This window comes from Microcaecilia unicolor, chromosome 1, assembly GCF_901765095.1.
Source record: "Microcaecilia unicolor chromosome 1, aMicUni1.1, whole genome shotgun sequence".
Lineage (NCBI taxonomy): Eukaryota > Metazoa > Chordata > Amphibia > Gymnophiona > Siphonopidae > Microcaecilia > Microcaecilia unicolor.
Genome location: NC_044031.1, coordinates 120,883,599 through 120,907,857, shown reverse-complemented (window position 1 = coordinate 120,907,857; position 24,259 = coordinate 120,883,599). Strand labels below are relative to the sequence as shown.

The following is a 24,259-nucleotide window of genomic DNA, read 5'->3' as shown; positions in this document are numbered from 1 at the left end:
TTAAATAAAACGTTGCTCCTAGCTGGAGCGGTGTTTTTATTAATAAGGGCCAAAACAAAACATTTTGCAGCTCATAAGCTCTGGAGACTAGTCAGGCCCCTTCTTCAGATGTCATAGGTCTGAAAAATTATTGCTTGTTGGTCCTTAGACCCATAGGAGGTATCACAAACTATTAAGACCAAGGCGGGATTAAACATTTGGTCGGCCTAGGCAAACAAGCATATTGGGCCACTCCCTTGTAGTAGAGATACATTTTAAAACTCCCAAAAATGGGGTCCTGCCTGACTTTAACTGTAGAGGAATACCAGTAGATGAGGAACCAGCACATAAGAAGCACTGTTTGTCAACTCCTCCTGTCAACTGGGAAGACAATTGAGGCGGGGGAAAACAGATAAACCTCTTCAGGAAGCAGTAGCTCAGGTTTTCCCTCTCGAACTCCAACTTTTATGCTCACTTCTGACTTATCAAGGCAAAAATCTACCTTGAAAGCCATTGACTTAGCAAGTCTAAGCGGGGGCCCCTCCTAAACATCTGTCAGCCAGTATTGACAGGCAGTTATCTGGTTAACAGATACTACTAACTGCATTAAATACATAGTGCCACTGAATATTCCCTCTGACCACCTTAGCACTATCTGGGCAGTGCCAGAATGGTCCATGGATAGAGCCTGGGCAGAGCCTGAGGTTATGCATTTAACAGTAATATTCAAACCAATAACTAGCTAGCTAGCTGGATAAAGTTAGGACAGTCTTTTTGTTGTACTAACTTTACCTAGCTAGCAGTCCGAACATTGCCACTACATGGATAGCACTTCCGGTCAGCAAAAATTTCCAGATATTCAATACTGGCACTGAACATCTGGTGGGGTTTTTTTTTTTCACCTACGGTGGCCAGCATTTTAAAAAAATGCTGTTTACTGTGGACTTAATATTGGCTTCTTGATTCTTAGGTACATGCCTAGTTTGCCTATGACTTATTCCTGTCCTGGTTATGATTTTAAAGATCTCCATACTGCTATATACAAATCACTATAATCCTGCTTGACATTATTTTGATGTCTTCAGGTTTACTATAATTCAGTCTTATCTTCTTAGAAGGGAGCAAGCCATAAGAAATGGAAGGGAGGAGGAATTTGAATTGGGGGCATTATGGATGTAATTAAGCTCAACTAGTACAAACCTCCTACCCAACTCAGGCAGGGAGGAAAGGGGGCTCATCTGGGAGTTGAACCCAGGACCTCTTGCACCCTACGTGAGAATCATATCCCTAGATAAACGAGCCACTGCTATGCATTTGGCAGGAATATCGCTCGATGCCCTTTTTTGTTACAATCTGGATACACAACTGATGACATGTGCCTTTAACTGTTCCATCCATTAAGGTGTATCATATAGATCTAGTTTGGCTCTAGAGCTATATTTTCTGTAAAGTCACAGACTCCTGTCACCAAAACATGGTCCGTGTAGAGTTATTTTGAAGAACATTGAATAAAAGATTTCCAGCCATTTTCATCTACTTCAGTGCTGTTTTTGTATGTTGTAATTACGCTCAGCATGTCAACATCTTCAAGTCTGTTGACAGAGTTGATCAATAAAATGGAATAACTCATCGGGCTTAGGAGAAAAACTAGGATATTTGGCATCACAGAGATCGCCCCGTTTCTTTATGAAAATAAAAAGGTGAAAGCTCAAGGATCAATTTGAATAACTCCATTTCTGACAATGCACAGAAGATTAAATTGACATTAGGTTGAAAAACTCCAGAATACAGCATAGTAAGAGACATGATTTAAGAAAGATTATGCTACTGGTTGCCAATGCAACATAAAACTACTTTAAAACCCTGGAGATCAAGCTTTCTGAATTTGAAATCCCCCAGTATCATATTATTCAAGTCACTACCTGCCTGTTCATAATCTCCTTCTTTCCGTAGTCCTCACACTATCTAATTACAGCAAATATTAACTATATGTGGCTTTGGTTACTCCTCCTTATTATTGTACGTACTCTTTGTAGAAAATAGGTTTTTGTAATGTATCACTGAAGATTTTCACATGTGTTCGTGAAGTAATCAGAGAGATCTACTGAAAAATCTCACTTTAACAAAAGAAAAAAGTTAGTGTACTTACCTTCAATCTTTTGCTTTGGGTGTTCTGTACTGTAAAAGTCAATGATAGAGGAACAAATCTGTCTCCTCAATTGAGTACAGGATATATTCATCAAGTTACCTAGAAGACAAATATTATACACATTATCATAAATACTACACTTACCAGTTAAATGTTATTGAACAGACCCCTCCTTCCTGAAGAAGCAACCTCAGCAATTATAAATCCATCATTTGCAACAAATAACACTATAGGCAAATCTTTGCAATACAGAAGACTTTACTTTATAGGGCTAATTTTGTAAACATTTATCTTTTAGGGCAATGTCTCCAAATGGATTAGTTTTGTGGATACCATTACAGAAATGAACCTCACTTCTAAGCCACAGTACGTGGAGTATGATAGTCTCTCAAATTTATTGCTAATGCTTACCAAACAATTTGAATTGTGCCATAGAGAGCATTCTTCGTGAGTTTTGATGATTTACACCCTATATGTGTGTAAATAAAGAAACTGACACCTGTTATAAAAAGAATAATCAAAAAAGTTTTATTTTTGTCGACTGCCCCCCGTTGGACAGAAGCATCTGAGGAACACTCAGATGGGAGCGAAAGTTATTTTTATCAAGAATACAAAGATATATATGCTTAGCAGGAGTACAGAGATATATTTGCTCAGCTTAGATATTGCTTTTGCTCAGGTCACATATATGCTACTCTGTTTATATTCACTTTCTTTCACACTGAACCCAATGTGTACGTCATCAACCCTCTCTCTTTGAAGCTCGTTCTCACATCTCTTATCTTACAAATGGCTGCAATCCACATTCTTTCTGGTACCTTGCACAGACTCTCTCTCCCCCTTTACAGCCTCCTGTCTCCGCTTCACAGTAGGCTGCTCATCTCAAGGTTAATTCTATAACTCCCTCTTCGTTCTATGACTTCATTATTGTTTTCACAAGCCTGTGGACTCATATCTCTTTTGCCTTTAATGCCTGCATTCCACTGACCATAGAAACTTCATACAATTCAACAGTTTCTCATTATATTTCTGTTCATTATTATTAACAGTTATCCGTGTGTAAAGCATACATTATATGCAAAAATGCCTTCTCATGTACATATGCAGTCACACATTTTTATAAAGTATACATGCCGCTTGATCACATATACTTTAACATGGACTCCACAAAGGCGTTCCCAGGAGCAAAGGTGCGTATGTTGTCTTTATAAAATAGGGATAAATTATGTCTTTTTCAACCTTTGACCTACATACCCTGTTATAAAGTTAGTCTTTACATGCACAGATAAATCAGGCTTTCTATACAGAGAAAACCAGAAGGCCAAATTACAGAAAATGTGTTATATAGCAATTGATTCACCCTTGGAAGGGTGAGCCTCCACTAACACATAACAGTTAAATATTATGATTTCATAAACATCTACCATAAAAGGATATTTGGCCAATGTTTATTGTATTTTGAAACACCCCAAAATTTATTAGAAAATGCCTATAAACAAAGCATGCAAATGAGGAGACAGTCTTTACTAGTCATTGTCATTCTCTGCTGTGCCCCACGAATAAACTAAAGACATGTGAAGGGGCATTTTCGATACGACGTATAAATCCGACTTTGGACGTTTTGAGGAAAATGTCCAAAAATCCAACAGCAAACATGCCCATTTTTGAACCTACAAAATGTTTGGGGTTTTTCCCCAAAAATGGCCATTTGCTAAACGTTGCTGTGCTCAGTGTGTCTATTTTTTTGACCATTTACAAAAAAAAGTCTAAGTGATAAATGCACAAAAGTAAGCCATTGGGATGTAGGTGGAGCCATCATTCTTAGCAGACTGACATCACAATCATCCCAGCAGAGCAGTGAAGACCCTAGGGGATTAATGCAGTGGACTTCACATAAAAGGTCCCAGGTACATATCTCACTGTTACCCCTTATATTGTACGGTGAGCCCTCCAAACCCTACCAAAAACCTACTGTACACTACTATAATAGTCCTTATGTCTGCAAGAGTCACCTATATGTGGGTAAAGTAGGGTTTTGGTGGGGTTTGGAGGACTCACACGTTCCACCACAAGTGTAACAGAGTGGGTTATGGGCCTGGATCCCCTACTCTACAGTCCACTGCACCGACTACTAGGCTACTCCAGGGACCTGCTTGCTGCTCTAATAGGACTGACCATAATATCTGAAACTGGTATGTACTGGTACTGAGCCTGGTATGTTCTTTTATCTTTGGGGGAGGGGTGGGAGGGAATCAGTGACCACGGGGGGAGTAAGAGGGTCATGCCCTAATCCCTCCTGTGGTCACCTCGTTATTTGGGGCACCTTTTTGTGATTTAGTCATTACTAAAACAGATCTAGCCCAAATGTATAGGTTTTAATCCTGGGTGTTTTTGCTTTGTTCCATTGTGGCAGAAAAACATCCAACTGTTAGCAACACCCAAATCCTGCCTTCAACGTGCCCCCGACATGGTCCCTTGTGAAGTGGACACACGTCAGACGAACTGCATAGAAAAATGTTTTGAAATGGATTTCAAAAATAACGATTTGGATGTTTTGTGGAAAAAAAAACATCCAAATGCAGCTTTGTGCTGCTTTTTGGATGTTTTTCTCTTAAAAATGAGCCCTGTAATCACCCAATTAGAAATATGGTGAATTCATTAGGCTCCTACCACAAATAGTTTCACTTCTGCTAACATTGGAGGCAATTCAGTATAGGGTACTAAAAAAGAGGTGCGACAATGCGGGCAAAATGCCGAGCACCAAGCACTATTCTATAATGACATCTGGATATCCATATGAGCACTTATGCATGGTCTATGACAGGTGTAAACGTTAGTGCCTAAACATTACATTTAAGCATGTAACTTACAGCATTCTATAAGCTTCCTGCGTAAGTGTGGGCCCCACCCATACCTTAGAGAATAGCGTTTAAGTGAAGTTACACATGTAACTGCCAACGTAGGCGCCATGCGGCATGTAACTATCAATCGATGCACAATTTTACACAACAGATTATAGAATAATGGAGATAAAGGGTAATTCTGTAACCAGGTGCCTGATAGGCCCCTACTTTCCTTTACAGAATACTAGTGTAAAGGGTGAGATACGCATGTATTACATATATGCAAGCACCGGTGTAAGTGTGTGTCTATGCTCTGGAGAAAGGCACGAAAACACATTTACCTGTAAAAAGTTTTCTCCTAGGACAGAAATCCTCACAGATGGGTGAAGTCATAGCCTGTGTGGGAACTTTGCTCCAGCATTGAAGACAGACTTTTGAGAGTACTCAACTGCACATGTTCGTCTGTTTCCCCACCAGGACCATGTCAAGTTCATTTTTAAGCTTTATTAGAACACAACTCCTTGGGGAGGTGTGTGGGTTTGTGAGGATTTCTATCCTGCTGTCTTCAAAGAACAGTTGCTGCACATAATTAATTGTACTTTCACAGAGGACAAGCTGGATAGTAAAATCCTCACAAACAGGACTCCCTAGCTACAGGCTGCCTTTAACAGAAAAAAAAGGGAAATAATACAAGTGATGGTGCAACCGACACCCAAATATTTATGGCAGCAAAAAGTCTTATGGGGCTTTTTATTTTAATTTAAGGCAGACTGGAACTCAATAAAATGGGCCTCAGGGGGATGGAGTAGGATTCTGATTTCCAAAAAAATTCTGGAGGATTGTCTGGCCAAACCTATTGACACATCAGGAGTCTTGTTCTAGAAAGTAATGCAAGGTGAATGTTTGGAAAGAGGTCTATGTTGCAGCCCTGCAAACCTCTTCTATGGAGGCCAACGTCAAATAGCCTACCAACACCACCACAGCTCAGAAATTATGAGCTGTGACATGACCCCCTAGGGTTAGGCTCACCCGAGCATAAGAAAATACATTCTGCTAGCAAACTGGAAAGCATGCATTTGTTAACAGAAGCCCCAAACCTGCTAGGGTCAAAAGAAACAAAAAGCTGGATGGACTTTTTATGGGCTAAACAGACCCCGAACCACTGGAGGTTGTTGTCCCTATACATAGTTGATAATAAGCAGCTCTCTCTGTGAGGAGTTTTGAAATGTGGGATGGCTGTCAAAAATCTCCCTAGTGCCTATCTCTGCTAAAAAATAAATTTTCATGGGCTTGACCTATAAGGAATTTAGAGAATAATTTGTTTTAAAAATGCTGGACTTTCACCTTGTTAGAAAATAAAAAAAAAAATAAGTATTGGATTTTCATGAAAACTGTTTTGAGCAGAGACATTAGCAGAAGGACGAAAGATTTTTTATGCCGATGATGAATTTATGCTCAATAAATGTTGATGTCTGAGCTCCTTGAGGTTTTTCCCTTCCATTTGTCTATTTTCATTATTGGGATTTTATTATAAAGGAATTTGATTGGTATTTTTGAGTGGGAAATTGTAGATTTGGGTTGTGTTGTACAAGAAATATTTCCTACAGTTCTTTTATTATTGTAGTAGAGGATCATTATGGTCCTGTCACACTGCCCATAATACTTGAAGCTGCTAGGCATCTTCTGGGGCATTAGAAGAAAAATAGCTGATGTGAAATTAAATGGCTTGATGTTCAAAACCCAATCAGATATTGCTCAGTGCACTGATGTTGGTTTTCATTTCATCCATTCTGCAGCCCCCCATTACCTCTCCTCTCTCATCTCTCCCTACATTCCTCCCCGTAAACTCCACTCGCTGGACAAATCTCTCTTGTCATCCCCCTTCTCCTCCACTGCTAATTCCAGGCTTCGTTCCTTTTCCCTTGCGGCACCTTATGCCTGGAATGGACTTCCTGAGCCTGTACGCCTAGCTCCATCTCTACCTGTTTTCAAATCTATGCTGAAAACCCACCTTTTCACCACTACTTTTGGCTCCTAACCACTACTCAATTCCCCTATCCTTGTTCCTTCTCACCCAGGCCTAGATGCACAAAACTCTAACAACCCTTTAACGACAAAATTTGCCACCGTTGCATGCATTATAGGCCTTTTTCTGAAGCCGCTAGCAGATAACGAAAACGGAATGCAAAACAGAAACTACCATTGAAATGTGGACAATTCACAATGCACTAACCATACCGACGATTCTAACAAATCATTTAACGTGAGAAATTTAGCGAGATCTCAGACCTGTCACTCAGGCCTGAGCTGTCATCTCCCCGCTCCCTCCTGCACCTTAAAAATGCAAGCTGGCAAGTAAAAAAAAAAAAAGTTATGTAAAACACAAACCGGTAGTTCCCCACTTCCCCCTGCACTAACCGAAACAAAAACAAAATTCAAATAGATCGGGAGGGGGCAAAGGCGCTCGTCAGGAGCATCCTGTACGGGCGCCCTTGCCCCCCCTGAGATCGCCACATTTCCCCGCTTCAGCCGGTTTTAATAAAAACAAATCTCCACATTTTCTCATCCCCGGTCCCCCTCCCTTCCTGTGTTTCCTGTCCCTTGCTCCAGGGCTCCACCTCCCGCCATCCTCCGCCCCCCTGGGATCGTCGCCGCCGCTCCCACCTTCCACCGGACCCCCCCCCCCCGCATTACCGTCCTGCGCAGCGCCTCTCACCTGTATGCGAAGGTGCTGCACAGGATAAAACATCTGATCGACAATTGCTTCTCCCTCCTCCAACGTCAGTCTGTTGTTCCTGTGCCCACCCTCCATTGACGTAGGGGTGCTGCAGAAAATCACAACCTCCCTCCCACTGCCACATGAACCGCTACTGCTCCCCCCCCAATCCAGCGTCTGTCTCCTCTCTGTCTCTGCTCCCCCCACACACATCCATCCCTGCCGTGCTGCTTCTCTAGATCAGCAGCAGCAGCAAAACAAGTTGCAGCCACGTGGTGCTAAGACTCTTCATATACACGGCTGATGATTCTCCCCCCTCGAACATCACTTCCTGTTCCAGGGCAGCCGCATGTATGGAGAGTCTGGTCCCGAGTGGCTGCAGCTTGTTTAGCCGCTGTTGAAGCAGCAGCGGAGGGATGGGTGTGCGGGGGGAGCAGGGACAGAGAGGAGGCAGACGCTGGATTGGGGAGAGAAACAGAGAGGAGGCTTAGGCTAGATGGAAGGGGGCGTGCGAGGAAGGTTAGAGGCTGGATGAAAGTGATGAGAGAGAGAGGGAGGGATGGAAGGGAGAGAGAAGGAGGGCAGATACTAGATGAAAGGGGAAGAGAAGGAGGGCAGAGGCTGGATGAAGGTTGGGGGGGGGGAAGAGATAGAGAGGGTAGAAGCTGGATGGAAGGGGGAGAGAGGGCAGAGGCTGGATGAAAGTGGCAAGAGAGGGAGGGATTGAAGGGAGAGAGAAGGAGAGCAGACACTGGAGGAGGGCAGATCCTAGATGGAAGGGGAGAGAGAAGGAGGGCATGTATGGGAATGCAGGTGTTGGTGGCTGAAGCATGCTACTGATTTGATTGCACAAGCAGCAATGGACATCTTCAGCTAGTGGGGCTTGGGCATCCCCACCAGCAAGGGTAGGAATCAATGCTGTTGGGGGTGGGGGCAGGGTAGGGGGAGACTTGAGAAAAAAAATGTGTAGCCTGGGACACTGTGACCTGAGAAAGTTTGGGAACCACTGGGCTAACCGCTGCCTGTGAAATACTTAAGGGATGCTTTGAGGATTGTACAGAAGTGTAGATAGTTTGTTATTTTTCTTACAGCTAGCGATAGTGAGTTCCGCATATTAGATGCAAGACAGGGAAACCTAAGGCATGGATTGACTGAGGGCCAGATGCACTAAACTTTACGAGCCAATAACGAGCAAGCAGTAAACCCTGGCATGCACTAAACACAGTTTTCCGACGACAGTAGCATCTAACGAAAACGGAATGCAGATAAGCAAATCGTGTAGAAACCCTATTGTAATGAGATGCACTAACCTTTTCTGATTGTCTTAAGGCTGGAAAATCTAACGAGAGGTCTGTACCTCTCGTTGGGGCTGTGCGGGATTGGAAAAATTATTAAAATGTAAAAAAAAAAAACCTGAAGTCTCTGAGCCAATCCCAGCGCATTTAGCTGAGCTAAACACACTGTGATTGCCTCAGAGACTTCTCAGCTGAGTGAAGCACGGGCAAAAAGGCCGTTTTTATTATTCCGGGGTTGAATGATGTCCAAAAAAGAGCCTGCAGCATCGGAGTCTGTTTGATTTTTTTAATAAACTTCGCTTTAAAAAAAAAGTCCATTTTGTGCGTCCTCCCCCGCAATAATAAAAACATCCTTTTTGCCTGTGCTTCACTCAGCTGAGAGCAGTGGCGTTCCGTGGTTGCCTGACACCCAGGGCAGATCGCCACTGCGCATCCCCCCTGGGTGCACGGCAACACGGCGCACCCCCCCCCCCGCCTCGACACCCCCCCCCCGCCTTGACAAAGTCCCCACCTGCCAACCAGATTCCAGCTCCGTCCACCCCAGCGTGGCGCCTCGCATCTGCAGCGCTGCTGTAAAAAGAAGAAAATCTCCTCGTCGACGTCGGCCCTTCCCTCTGTGTCCCACCCTCGAGGAAATAGAAACTTATGTCAGAGGGCGGGACATAGTGAGGGAAGGGCCGACGAGGAGGCGATTTTCTTTTTTTTACAGCAGCGCTGCAGGTGCGAGGCGCCACGCTGGGGTGGACGGAGCTGGAAACTGGTTGGCAGGTGGGGACTGTGTGGGGGGGGGAGGCGGCACCACGCTGGGGGTGGACGGAGCTGGAACCTGGTTGGCAGGTGGGGACTGCGTCGGGGGGGGAGGCGGTTCCAAGCCAAGGGGGGGTGTGGATGGATGGAGCGGAGCACCCCCCCACCCGTTGACACCCGGAGCGGACCGCCCCCCCGCCCTTGCTACACCACTGGCTGAGAGATCTGGAAGTAAGGAAGGGACATCCAAGCAAATAGAGCTCTGGCGAGTGGTTAGAGCACTGGTCTTGTAATCCAGAGGTGGCGGGTTCAAATCCCATTAATAGTTTTGTTAAAATTGGAGTTATTATTTTCTCCCCGTTTTTAATTTATTTATTTGAACATTTGTTTTTCTGCCATTCATGAACCAACAACTTCCAAACTGCACTTGCTTGCTATGAGTGAAATTCAGTCAACACATTAGCAGAAGCAGAATCGGAGCCTGTGATTTTTTAAATAAAGCTTCACTTTTAAAAAAAACGTCCATTTTGTGCGTCCTCCCCCGCAATAATAAAAATGTATTATAAAGGCTTATTTGGCATGCGCAGAGCAGCCAGCATAACGCTTTGCTGCTCTGCGCATGCTTGACTGGCCGATTCTCCGACTGTTTTAAGAAGGAATAGAGAATGCAAGTGAGCTACAACGAGTAGCTCATTTGCATTCCCTTTCCTTGATGCATAGCCGTTCCCTACCGATTCGCTATGGAATTTGGTACGGAACGGCTCTAACGACGACTTTAGTGCATCTTGGCCTGAGTCTTTTTCCTTTGCAGCTGGGTTAATAGTAGGTAGGTTCTAGCACCTGCTTGGACGTTTTGGTGTGGTAGTGTTATGTGGGCTAAAATAATCGGGGACCATGCTGTTAAATAGCTGGTAGACGAGTCATGATTTTGAATTGGATTCTCGCTTTCACTGGGAGCCAGTGTAATATATGCAGCTAGTAAAAAAAGGCCCGTTTCTGTCAGAAATGAAACGGGCGTTAGCAAGGTTTTCCTCGGAGTGTATGTTTGAGAGAGACTGTGTGTGGAAAGATGGAGAGTGTGATAGACAGAGAGTGTGTCAGAGAGAGCATATGTGAGAGACAGAGAGTGAGTGAGTGAGAGAGTATGTGCCCCCTCCCTTTATGGTTTGAGGCCCCCCTTCCACCCCCACCTCTCTGGTCTCAGGACCCCCCTCACCCCCTCCCTCCAGCCACCCCTGTCCAGCGACCCTCCTCTCCCCCTGCCCCCCCTGCCCCCCTGCAGCCACCCATGTCCCTCCTCTCCCCTGCCCCCCTCCAGCCACCCAGGCTGACGTCACTCACATCTGATTCCCAGGCAGGGGGAGGAGTAGGGAAACACATGGAGCAAGTGGCAGGGAGCGGCGCATCAAACAACGACCCTCCTCTCCCCTGCCCCCCCTGCAGCCACCCATGTCCTGCGACCCTCCTCTCCCCCTGCCCCCCCCTGCAGCCACTCAGGTCCTGCGACCCTCCTCTCCCCCTGGCCCCCCCTGCAGCCACCCATGTCCAGTGACCCTACTCTCCCCCTGCCCCCCTCTAGCCACCCATGTCCAACGACCCTCCTCTCCCCTGCCCCCCCTCCAGCCACCCATGTCCTGCGACCCTCCTCTCCCCCTGCCCCCCCTGCAGCCACTCAGGTTCTGCGACCCTCCTCTCCCCCTGGCCCCCCCTGCAGCCACCCATGTCCAGCGACCCTACTCTCCCCCCTGCCCCCCCCCTCTAGCCACCTACCTACCTACCCAGTCCAACATGTTTTTTTTTTCTCTTCGGAACACTAACAGAGGCAGTATTCTTCATTCAGCTGACTGCCCTACGTCGGCTCACGAGTCCTTCTTTCTCTCTGCCGCACCCCTGTGGAAACAGGAAGTTACAGCAAAGGGGGCGGGGCAGGGGCACGGCACAGAGAAAGAAGGACTGCAGAGCCAACACAGGGGAAATGTTTAGCAATGCTGGCATTGGAGGGGCGGGGTGCAGGAGAAAGACATGGGGAGGGAGGAAATTTTCACCTGACCTGAGCACAGGGGGTGGGAGCGCAGGAGAGAGACATGCCGGACTCTGGACTCAGTGGAGATTAAAAAAAGCAGGAGATGGACGACAGGGTGAGCCTATCACACTGGTTCATGCAAAAAGATACATTAGAAATAAGCCTGGTCAATCTGTAAAACGTTTAAAGGTGTTCCAGTTGGATAGGCAGTGCCTTCAAAGGTGGAGCAGATAAGATTTGTTTTTAACTTATTGGGCAGCTTTTTAATTTATTTGAAAGCTTCCCATATGTAGATATAAAGAAACAGCAGTTATAAACTCTGTATTTTGTGCTCATTTTTCTACACTGTCCTATACAATACAGATGGCAAAATTTCAGTGAGACTAACCTGTTTCTTGATGGGTTCATCTTAACTGTTGTTGTAATATGCAGGGCTGGTCTTTGGGCGAGGCGACCGAGGCGGCCGCATAGGGCCCTGCGCTCAAGGGGGCCCCGCGCAGCGTGCCTGGGGTCGCCCTGCCCGCCGCTCCCACCCCCCCCCGACGATCGATCGCTGTTCTGTAAAAAAATTGAGAATTGTCGAGTAGCAGGCAGCGCCTCGCGTCTGCCCTGCTAGTAAAAATCTCCTACACGTCGTCGGACCGGCCTTCCCCCATTAAGTCCTGCCCTCCTCTGAGGTAATAGGCTCTTCCCGCATTAAGTCCCGCCCTCCTCTGAGGTAATAGGCTATTACCTCAGAGGAGGGCGGGACTTAATTCGGGAAGGCCGGCCCGACGACGTGCAGGAGATTTTTACTAGCAGGGCAGACGCGAGACGCTGCCTGCTACTCGACGATTCTTAATTTTTTTAAAAGTTAGTGGGTGCAGCAGGAGAACAGAGTTGGTAGGTGGGTCGGGTGGGGGGGGGACTCAGATGGGAGAAGGGTGTGGGATGGGGGTTCTCAGTTGGGGGGAGAGGGTAAGGGGGACTCAGATGGGAGAAGGGTGTGGGATGGAGGTTCTCAGATGGGGGGAGGGGGTAAGGGGGACTCAGATGGGAGAAGGTTGCAGGGTGGGGGTTCTCAGATGGGGGAGGGGTAAGGGGGACTCAGATGGGAGAAGGGTGTGGAATGGGGGTTCTCAGATGGGAGAAGGGGGCTGGAACTGGGGTTTGAGAAGGGGCCATATGGGAAATGGGGGCCATGCATGGGGCTGGTGGGAAAATGGGGCATGCGTGGGTCAGGTGGGAGAATGGTTCTGGGGCTGAAAAGGGGGGCTCTAATACAAGGCATGTGGATGAAGGGGGCTGGAACTGGGGGCTGAAAAGGAGGGTAGGTGGGATAAGGGGAGCTAGTACTGGGACTGGAGGCTGAAAAGGGGCAGGGGCTGAAACTGTGGGTATTGGGGGCTGAAAAGGAGATAGGGAGAAGTGGCTGGGAATGAAGCTTGGGACTGGTGAGAGAAAAGGGCTGGTGATTGGGGTTGAAACTGGGGGCTGAAAAGGGGACAGGGAAGAGTGGCTGGGGGCTGAAACGGGGGGACTGGTGGGATAGTGGGGCTGGAACTGGGGGCTGAAAAAAAGGGGCAGAGAGAGGGGCAGATCCTGGATGGAAGGGGGAGCGAGAGGGAGGGCAGACCCGGATGGATGGGAGAGGGAGGGCAAATGGTGGATTGAAGGGGCAGAGAGAAAGGGCAGACAGTGGATGGAAGGGATAGAAAGGGCAGACAGTGAATGGAAGGGGCAGAGATAGAGGGCAGATGTGCACGAAAGGGGCAGGGAGAGAGGGCAGACATTGGATGGAGGGGACAGCAGAGAGGGCAGACACTGGATGGCAGAGAGAGAGCGAAGACAGATGCTGGATGGAAGGAAGACAGTGAAAAGAAGATGAGGAAAGCAGAAACCAGAGACAACAAACTAAATAAAATATATATTTTTATTTTTTTGCTTTAGGATATAGTATTGTAGCTGTGTTAATAAATGTTTATAATACAACATGTAAATAAGGTAATCTTTTTATTGGACTAATTTTAATACATTTTGACAAACTTTCGGAGAACAAAGCCCCCCTTCCTCAGGTCAGGATAGGATACTGTAACAGCTCTATACTGTATTGACCTGAGGACGGAGGTTTTGGCCTCTGAAAGCTAAATGTATTAGTCCAATAAAATGGTATTATTTTATTTTCTATATTTGTTTTATTTCTATTTGTTAATTTGTAAAGTGGTGATTGGTATTTGTTAGTTTTTTTTCAAATTTACATCTGTTGTCTTATATTTTGCACAGTACTAGGGGACATTTTCTGTTTCTGTGGTGTTGTATTGTATGCAGAGTCTGGCATCTTGGGGGTTCAGTTTAATTTTTATCTAAATAGAAAGTTTAAGTATTACTACTTATTCTATAGTGGATTAGGGTGTATCTGTGTTTGTGAAAAAGACATGGTTTTCAGTTGGCATTGACTGTGCAGGATCGACAAGCCCTGGAGCTGGGGGCCTTGGAGCTCGGAGGGAGGGGTGGCCGGCTCTGGAGCTAGGGTGGGGCGGAGCTATGGTGTGCCGGAGTTAGGGTGGGGGCGGGGCTAGGGTGGGGCCCCGTCAAATTGGTCTGCATAGGGCCCCGCACTTGCTAAGACCGGCCCTGGTAATATGCCTTGGGAAGCCTGGTATTATAAATATTGGAAGTAAAATTAAACTCTCCATTTATTGGGGCACATGGAATCACATCTTCACCTGGACATGGATTGAGAGGAAAGCAGAGGAGAGAGGAGAATTGCTGGACATGGATGGATGAATGGAGGGGAGGGGCAGGGGAGAGAGGAGAATTGCTGGACATGGAGGGAAGGGCAGGGGAGAGAGGAAAATCGCAGGACATGGATTGAGAAGAGGATAGGGAGAGAGGATAATTGCTGGACATGGATGGAGAGGCGAGCAGGGGAGAGAGGAGAATTGCTGGACATGGATGGAGGGAAGGGCAGGGGAGAGAGGAAAATTGCTGGACATGGATGGAGAAGAGGAAAGGGAGAGAGGAGATTTGCTGGACATGGATGGAGAGAAGGGAGAGAGGAGAATTGCTGGATATGGATGGAGAGAAGGGAGAGAGGAGAATTGCTGGACATGGAGGGGAGGGCAGGGGAGAGAGAAGAATTGCTGGGCATAGATGGAGAAGAGGGCGGGGAGAGAGGAGAATTGCTGGACATGGATGGAGGGGATGGCAGGGGACAGAAGAGAATTGCTGAGCATGGATGGAAAGGAGAGCAGGGGAAAGAGGAGAATTGCTGGACATGGATGGATAGAGGGGAGGACAGGGAAGAGAGGAGAATCACTGGATATGGATGGAGGGGAGGGAAGAGAGAGGAAGGAGATGCACATGGATGGAGGGGAGGGGAAAATGCTGGACATGGATGCAAGGGATGGGAGAGAGGAGAAACCCTGGATATAGATGGAGGGGAAGGAAGAGAAAAAAAAGAAGATACACGTGGATGGAGAAGAGGGAAAGGGACGAAAGGAGAAAAACTGCACATGGATGGAGAAAATAGGCAAAAGCTGGATCCACTCTAACTCTTCCAGTCAAGTCTGCGGAGGACCCCGTTTTTATTTATGGATGTAGGGCATGAAATGAAGAAGAAAGGAGGAAAGTAAAGAAATAAATGGACATGAAGCCCTGGAAACAGAGTTAAGATAACAGATAGCAGCAGAATCAGATACTGGGACCAACATGATCAGAAAAATAAAGTCACCAAAGGTAGAAAAATAATTTTATTTTCATTTTAGTGTTTGGCAAATGTCCAATTTAAGAATTTACATGTTTTATTTTGCACTGTATAGGAGTTAACATGTTTCTTTCTGTTAGTGTTCTGGTAGTGTTCTAGCTTCTTAGGATTTCAGGTTAATTTTTGCCTGTATTTGAAGAGGGGCTATCTGTTCTGCATGTGCGACTGCAAGGCCAAGTGTCTGAATAGGGATCTGTTTGTTAGGTTCTGAGATTTTGATAACATATTGTGTTTCATATTTGGCAAGACTGTTCTCCTAATTCCTGGTATGTGTACTAATTTGGTTTGTGTCATTTTGGGTACACTGGAGCTATACCAGCTTATAGAAATGATTTATAATGGGAAAAAAATGACGTTATTTTTCTTCTCCTATACTGGTGTAATATTTTCATTGATCTCTTTTACTAGCCATGGTGCATATAAACAAGGGTGTGGCTACTGAAGGGGTGGAGTCAGATAGTGACCCCACCCCTAAGGTTATCCATAATGAGTACAAGTAGCTTTTTTCCTACAAAAAAGCACTGAAAATGTTAAACACTGCAACTTATTCAAACGTAAACACTATTATAAGAACATGCTCATTAAAAGCTGTATTAAATTGTGTGTCTAAAAAAGTCTAACTCACCCAATTGTAAAATTGATTCTGAAACAACTTTTGCATATTTTGTTTCATCAGATGATTTCTCCTTTAGAAATGGTAAACTGCCAACAAGAAAAATAAATTAGGAAGTTATAAACAAAGAGGGTCAAGAGAATATTCATTTATATAAGATATTAATATACTCCCAAATTCTATGATGGTGCTCAAAACTGCACACACAAATTTGGGCACTTGCCTAATCTGCACAGATAATTTAACTAAAGAGGAAATTAAGACCAATAATTGGGCGCTAACAATCAATTATTGGCATTAATTGGCAACAATATGAATTTACACAGATCTTACTGGGCATTATTCTATAAAGAGGCATGTGTAAATTTTTTAGTGTGCAACTGAAAAGGGGGCATGGATGGATTGGAGTGTTCATTAAGATGCACACGGATTATAGAAATCATGGGATCCGCATCTAATTTAGGCACAAGGATTTATACCAGGTTTCAGTTGATGTAAATCCTCATGCCCAAAACTGAGTGCAAATCCTGGTGCTATGGGCTATTCTATAAATGGTGCCAACTCAGAGCATCATTTATATAAAAGCACTTAGCGCTCATTTTTTTTGTCGCCCACTGAATCTAGTCCATAATGTTATAGGTATATTAAGCAGCAATACACATAGATGTTTGGCGCTAAATATACATACATAACTTGATGGGAACAATTTAAATACATTTTTTCATTGATAGTCCCTATTTTATTTGCAGAAAAAAAGGCTTTTATACAAATACCTCAAGGGTTACACACGTATAATTTAGGTGCAGAGAATATTTGTGACTATTTTTACATGAACCGAGGCTAGGCGTGTTTAAGAAAAGGAGTTTAACAGAACGCAGATAGACTTGTAAAGTACACGCATATTTTATAAAATATGCATGTATACTTATACCTACACTGAGAAGATATACTGTACATGTATGTAGGTTCGTTAAGCTGCGGTTGTTGAGGGTTTCGTAAGACTATTTTATAAAGATACAAATGCTACACTAAAGGAGACGCAAGGCAAGCAAGCAAAATACAACAAAACATGCAGCCTAAGCCCAACAGGTGCCTACAAGGGGTTATTTCACAAGTATCACCACATGTAAATAGCAGAATTTACATGTGTAGATTGAACGCTTGTCTAAATGGTGATTTTAGGAAGCCACTATTTATACTATGCAGAGCTTCCAAGGGGGTGTGGTTTGCGCTTTCCTTGGCAAGGTTCAAAGAGACTTTTCTTCCAGAAACTTGTCCAAACCTCATCACACAAAACATTTATATATATTTTTCATGATTATATTATTTTAGTAAAGTGAGGTATTATTGTACTGAACCACTATTTGATTTTGATTTTCAAACCTTTTTTAAACCATACTATGCCAATGGCTTTTACCACATTCTTTGGCAACTAATTCCAGAGTTTAATAACATATTGAGTGAAGAAATATTTTTTCCAATTTGCTTTAAATGTACTACTTAATTACCTCGGGGGGCCCTTTTACTAAGGCGTGCTGAAAAATGTCCTCTGCTGGTGTAGGTGCATGTTTTGGACGTGCATATGTCCATTATTCGATACGCCTGCAAAAAAAAGTCTTTTTTTCCTTGGCCAAAAATGGACATGCAGCAAAATAAAAATTGGCGTGCGTCCATTTTGGGCCTAAGACCTTACCGCCACAAATTCACTTAGCGGTAAAGTCTGCCGCGTTAACCAGGCGATAATCATCAGTGCACACTGCCGATTACCACCCAGTTAGCGCCACGTAGTAGAAATTATTTTCTGTCGCGCGTTTTGGACAAACGTCAAAATTAGAATTACCACCCAAGGCACACAGTAGTTATAATTTGATGCGTGTTGTATGCGCTTATGCACCTACACACCTTAAGAAAAGGGCCCCTTCATTTTTTGTTAGTTTTTGATGGATTCTAATGAATTCTGCCATATAGATTATAGAAAATAGGTTTTGTGAGTTTAATTTCATGATCTTATTTTTACAGTGTTGCTATACAAATAATAAAGCAGTAGTACTAGTAAAAATTTCTCTCTTTTTGGTGTGCCTAATGCCTGGTGCTCAAATGGCAGTTAAGCGCCAAAACTGTGGTGAAACAGCAGTTAGGCACCTAAGTGCATTTAGGTGCAATTCAATAATTTGGCGCCTAAGTGTTCTAGCACGTAACAGCAAAGGGGGTGTTCACATGGGAAGGGCACTGGTAGGTAATGGGCATTCCGACCAAGCAAGCGCTTTATTGAATACTGTAAGTTAGGAACCTAACTGTTGCATTTAGGCAAGCCCATTTACACCTACCATAGAGCAGTTGTAAGTGATGGCACCTAAATGTAGGTATCTAATTACTGACGTATGCTAATATTCTATAATGGACTAGGCACACAAATTTAACATTATAGAATACTAGCTTACTGACGGATTCTATATATTGCGCCTAGCGTTCCGCACCTAAATCTAAGCGTATTCCATAACAATGTGTACAAGTTAATTGGCTTAACATGCCAATCAGTGTTAACAGCACCTAACAAGCAATAATTAGCATCAATTGTCAATAATTAGAATTTACAAAGATAACTCACTAAGCTTATACTGTAACGTACTGCACCTAAATTCTAATGCACGCATACAAAAAGGGGTATGGTTATGGGTGGGAAAATGGGCATTTTGTGGGTATTCCCATATTTACGCGTGTTGTTATAGAATAAATCCTAATAAATAAATAAAATAATATGGCCCAGTCTGCACAAATTTATGTGCAAGGATTTATGCCACATTTTCGTTGGTGTAAATGGATGTGTGTAGTTTTAGGCGCTGGGATATCAACTAAGCGTATTCTATATACTGCACCTAAATCTTATAGATTACACTTAGGCAAAAATGATTTCCATATGGATTTTCCAGGTGCCATATATAGAATTTCCCCGTCAGTGCCTAGATTTTGGACGCATAACTTTTAGTACCCTTATAGAACTGCCTCTATAATGTGTTGCTGCTTTCTCAAGTATTAGAGGTTTTTTGCTATTATTTAACTTTAATCTCATTTATATTGTGGCTGGCATAACGTTTTAGTCTTTTTAAAGGCATTTATTATTTATTTTTTTGGGAACCTTTTTAATTTCAAGCTATTGATATATAAGAATGCAAGGAGCCAGGTTAAGGAGTGTAGTAATCAACATGGGCTTCTATTAAGAAGTGCTATTTTAACACTAGCTCATGCTATTTTTAGCACAGATTACATGTTATGCAATGAGACCAGTACTAACAGTAAAATACCCCATCAGTATAACTTCCTCCCCCTTAGGTATTTATTATTACAATACACGATATACTACCATTATGAATATTCTGTCAAAGTGGCTTTGGTTAGAAGTGGGAGTTTTCTTTTGGATGCTGGTTCAGAGGTTTGTTAGAATCATTTGTAATTTAGTTTTTTCTGCAGGGGCAGTAAAACGCCTTTTGTTGCGGGGAGGGACATCCACTATCACACTGCCCCCCAGCTCCACCCTCAACCCTAGCATCTTCCCCTTCCCTATCATCCTATAGTCCACCCTGTCACGGTATGCAACATCTCTCTCCTTCCCTACCTCTCAATCTCTTCACCTGTCACGGTCGTAGTTGTTGGCGACGTCCGTGCCTTGCTCGTCTGTGCCCTGTTCCTCCTTCTAAATCTACTAAAATTACCTGCAGTTCCAGTCAGTGACCTGTGGGGTCACTGTACAGTGGTGGAGGCCAAGATGGTGATGTCATCAGCACTGAGCACTTCTTAAGCTGGCTTCTGAATGTGCTCAGCATTCTTGCCAGGTGGGCGGTTTTACCGCCCAATTGGGCGGGCTTTCGCCAGCGGCGGGGGGAAAATTTCGCCGGCCGTGGGATGCGGTTTTTTGGGCGGTTTTCCCGTTGCCGCTGTGCGAGTTCGGTGGTTTTTTCCGGGGCTTCTATTGGTCCAATTCGGTCCAATAGAAGCTTTTCCGGGGCTTCTATTGGTCCAAATTGGACCAATAGAAGCCTTTCAGGGGCGGGATTGACGTCAGGGATGACGTAGGGGGCGGGGCTAGTGACGCAGGGGCGGGGTTGGTGACGCGGAAGACGGGGATTGGCTACGGGCGGTTTTTGGGCGGGTTTACGGCTCATTTCGGGCTGGGAAAATTTTTCCCAGCTGGCAACCCTGGTGCTCAGTGTTCTGGCAATTATCCTTGATGGGGCCCAGGCCTGCCTGGGTTCTGCTAGTTCTAACTTCTCTTTCTTTGTGAGGCCATGGCCTGAAGCTTTGCCTACAGCTTTCTCCTTATGCTGTGTTCCAGTGGAAGTCTGCTCCCAGCCAGGTAGTCCTGAGAAGTAAAAGCTTTGCCTACAGCTTTCTCCTTATGCTGTGTGCCTGTGAAGCCTGCTTTCAAGCCTGGTAGTCCTGGGGAGTAAAAGCTTTGCCTACAGCTTTCTCCTTATGCTGTTAGCCTGTGAAGCCTGCTTTCAAGCCTGGTAGTCCTGAGGAGTAAAAGCTTTGCCTACAGCTTTCTCCTTATGCTGTTTGCCTGTGAAGCCTGCTTTCAAGCCTGGTAGTCCTGGGGAGTAAAAGCTTTGCCTACAGCTTTCTCCTTATGCTGTGTGCCTGTGAAGCCTGCTTTCAAGCCTGGTAGTCCTGAGGAGTAAAAGCTTTGTCTACAGCTTTCTCCTTATGCTGTTTGCCTGTGAAGCCTGTTTTCAAGCCTGGTAATCCTGAGGGGCAAAAGCTTTGCCTACAGCCTTTACCTTTGCTTTGGTTCTTAACCACTAGTGGTGTTACCTCTGTCAGCTAAGCATTGCCTGTTTGCCTTTGTACCACTAGAGCAGGCCCTTTTCTTAGTTTCCTGCGTTTTATTGTATGCCATATGTTTGCATTGCTCTGTTAGTATTGAGATGCGCAGCTAGGCTGCTTATGTTTGATTTCCCTATACAGCTAGGCTGTTCTGCTTTACCGTATTCTATGTTTGCCTTATTTCAGCTAGGGTTGACTGTATACCTAGGCTGCCTGTTTTCCTTTCTGTACTGTATGGTTACCCTTTTAGCCTTGTGTTTTTTGCTACTAATAAAGATGCCTCAGTTCATCTTCACTTGTGGTCCAGTCCAGTTTTTGGGAGTACTCTTAGTTCTGAGGGGACTCGGTCTACCCGGAGGTGGTTGAGTGATTCTCACATGACCACCTCTGGGACAAGGGCTCACAAATGTCACAGAACCCCTCCGTGGTGTCCAGCATTTTCCTTTCCTCCCTCCCTCCCTCCTAATGTCCAGCATCTCTCCCCCCCCCCCCCCCCCCCCATGGTTCCTAGCATCTTCCTCCTTGTTTCCCACTCCCTACACCCTGCAAGATGTTTCTTTCCGGCCAGCGTGGGGTCTTGATTATCAACACATACTAAAGGCCTGTCAGCTTCTGCCCCCTCTAAACTTCATGTTTTGGAGGGGGAGGCTGAAGCTAGCAGGCCTTGAGCATGAGTAGATGCATAAGGCCCTACACCAGCTAGCCGTGATGCTTGTTGTGTTAGGCCGATTGTAGCGTCACTGCCCTATTGGAGGGAGGAAAGAAAAGAAATGCTAAATATTGTTCAAATAATATTTCACTGTTTTATTAAAGGTTATACATTCTACCACACTCCTCTACTAATGTTCTTTTGAAACAATTTTATTGTATGAAAGTTTTTCATTTGAATGCATTACAGATTTGCACTTTATTAACCAAAGTTAACATCCCCACTCATCTAGTTAGATTATCACATTTTTTAAATATATAATACATTTTATTCAACAGCCCCTAATGAATGGCTATTATGTAGCTTCTAGTTTTCTGCATCTCCGAATTCTACCAGCTACAAACATTTACAAATTTAGAACACGGTTCTCATTCATTAATTTGACAGGTGGTATGCACATTTTCATTGAAATCCTTCTCCTAGGAAGAAAGTCACACGAGAGAGTAACCAAGATCAACTCTTAAAAATCAAATCATTATCTGACACAAGAATACCTAAAAGGTGATTGGTCAAAAGTGAGATCATATTATTGGTGGTATTAAGGGTACTCTTATCAATTGTAAAATATTGGGATATAAATATATATATTATATATTTATATATTTATTGCATTTGTATCCCACATTCCCCCACCTATTTGCAGGCTCAATGTGGCTTACATAGATTTGTTAGCATTGTCATTTCAGGATATCAGATACAGTTAGTAATGTGTAGCGAGAAGGAAGGGAGTGATTAGGGTAGTTCATAATTGAGTGGGTTAGTGAGGTGACTTAGTGAGGCTGTAGGTTCTCATTGTAGGCCTTGTTGAAGAAGAATGAAGGAATATCCCACTGGTTAGTGCAAAGTGGGCTGAGATCATGGGGAAACCGGGTTCAGCTCTCACTGTAGCTCCTTGGAACCCTGGGCGAGTCACTTAACCCTCCAGTGCCCCAGGTACAAAAAAAAAAAAAACTTAGACTGTGAGCCCACTAGTGACAAAGGAAGTACCTGCATGTAATAAATGTAAACTGCTTTGGTTATGCCACAAAAAGGCAATATATCAAATCAATGACCCTTTAATGGCATGTGTTTATAAGCCAATAATTTTAAATGAGTGAAGAAGATAAAAACGATAGTCATTATACATTTCTGGTATTTTTAGCGGATGCACTGTAAAGATCTCTTGTGGAGTTATTCAACGTGCTGATTATGACAGTTTTGTTTTTAAGGTGTTTTTTTTAAATATGATTACTTTTTTTATAATTGTTGTTTTATAATAGGTACATTGTTCTATCACACAAATGATTACTAGATTATCTTGATCGACAAAAACAGAACAAAGTCCCTCGCACGAAACAAGCAAGCAAAACACAGTGAAGGTGACACCAAAAAATTAGGAGCTAGAATGGCAAACCTATGGCACGCGTGCCAGAGAGGGCATGCGTGCCGTCACCTCAGCCAGAGTCGTACTGCCGCTATGAACTGCTGGTGCGATCGCACTAGCAGTTCAAAGTTGTGTCTGAGCAGAGGAGAGACCCACCAGAAGTTCGTACACCCACCAGAAGTTCGTTCCCTCCTCCCTTCGAGTTCCAGGCCCCCGCCCTCCGAATTTTAAAAGTAATCTGTTTTACCTTGTCGGGGTTAGTGCGGCAGCATGCAGGCTCGACTCGGTGCTTAGTTCAGTTTTCCCTTCTCTCTCTCTCTCAGCTCTGGTCCCGCTCTTGCGGAAAAAGGGAAAACTGAACTAAGCACCGCGCCGAGACTGCATGCTTTTTACCGCTGCTGCCGCCCTAACCCCGACGAGGTAAGATAGATGACTTTTAAAATTTGGAGGGAGGGGGCCTGGAACTCGAAGGGAGGGAGGGGGGACCCTGGAACTGGGAGGGAGGGAGGTTAAATTGCCCTGTTGGCACTTTGCGATAAATAATTAGATTTGGGGTTGCTGTTTGGGCACTCAGTCTCTGAAAGGTTCGCCATCACTGAGCTAGATGATGCTGTTGATGTCACTGGCAGAATTCAGTTTTCTCTACCTCCACCTGCATGCAAATCTCTTTCATGAATATTCATTGTGGATATCCTGAAAACCTGACTGGCTAGGGTGCCTCCAGGACCAGGTTTGGGAACCACTGGGTTAATCTATAAGTTGCCACCTGCTCTGTCAATTGTGGTACACCATACCAGCATAGCTATCCCTTTAACATTCTTACCATACCACTTGTTTAATGGAATAAGAAACAACTTTCTTGATACATAATAATGTACAAAGTAGGAACAATAAGTAATTCAGAATCGCTACGTGAAACAGTAAGTGAACTCCTAAGCCTCTAAGCACAATGAATTTGCTAGTCTGACAACACCTGAAGTGAACTGCTCATGCATGAAAGTTCTCAAAGGTCACAAAACAGAAACAGCTCTGTATGGAAGATTGGTCCAAACTTCCTCAAGGCAGTAAGAGACTGATCAACATTTACAGAAAATGTTTAGTTGAACTTACTGCTGCTCAAAGAGGTGGCACCCTGAGGAGTCCTTTTAATAAGGTGTGCTGAAAAATGGCCTGCGGTAGTGTAGGCATGGGTTTTGGGCGCGTGCAGATCCATTTTTCAGCATGCCTGCAAAAAATGTCTTTTTTTCATTTTTGCC

At 44.4% G+C, this 24,259-nt stretch overlaps 1 protein-coding gene across 1 annotated transcript in view; it reads right to left on the bottom strand.

The window, feature by feature from the left end:
- The window catches only part of LOC115468148 (cilia- and flagella-associated protein 69-like), a 640,933-nt gene that overhangs the window by 428,571 nt on the left and 188,103 nt on the right, over positions 1–24,259 (bottom strand). The window contains 2 exon segments of the mRNA XM_030199696.1: positions 2,129–2,227; positions 16,123–16,199. Of these exon segments, the coding sequence (XP_030055556.1) occupies positions 2,129–2,227; positions 16,123–16,199 (176 nt within the window).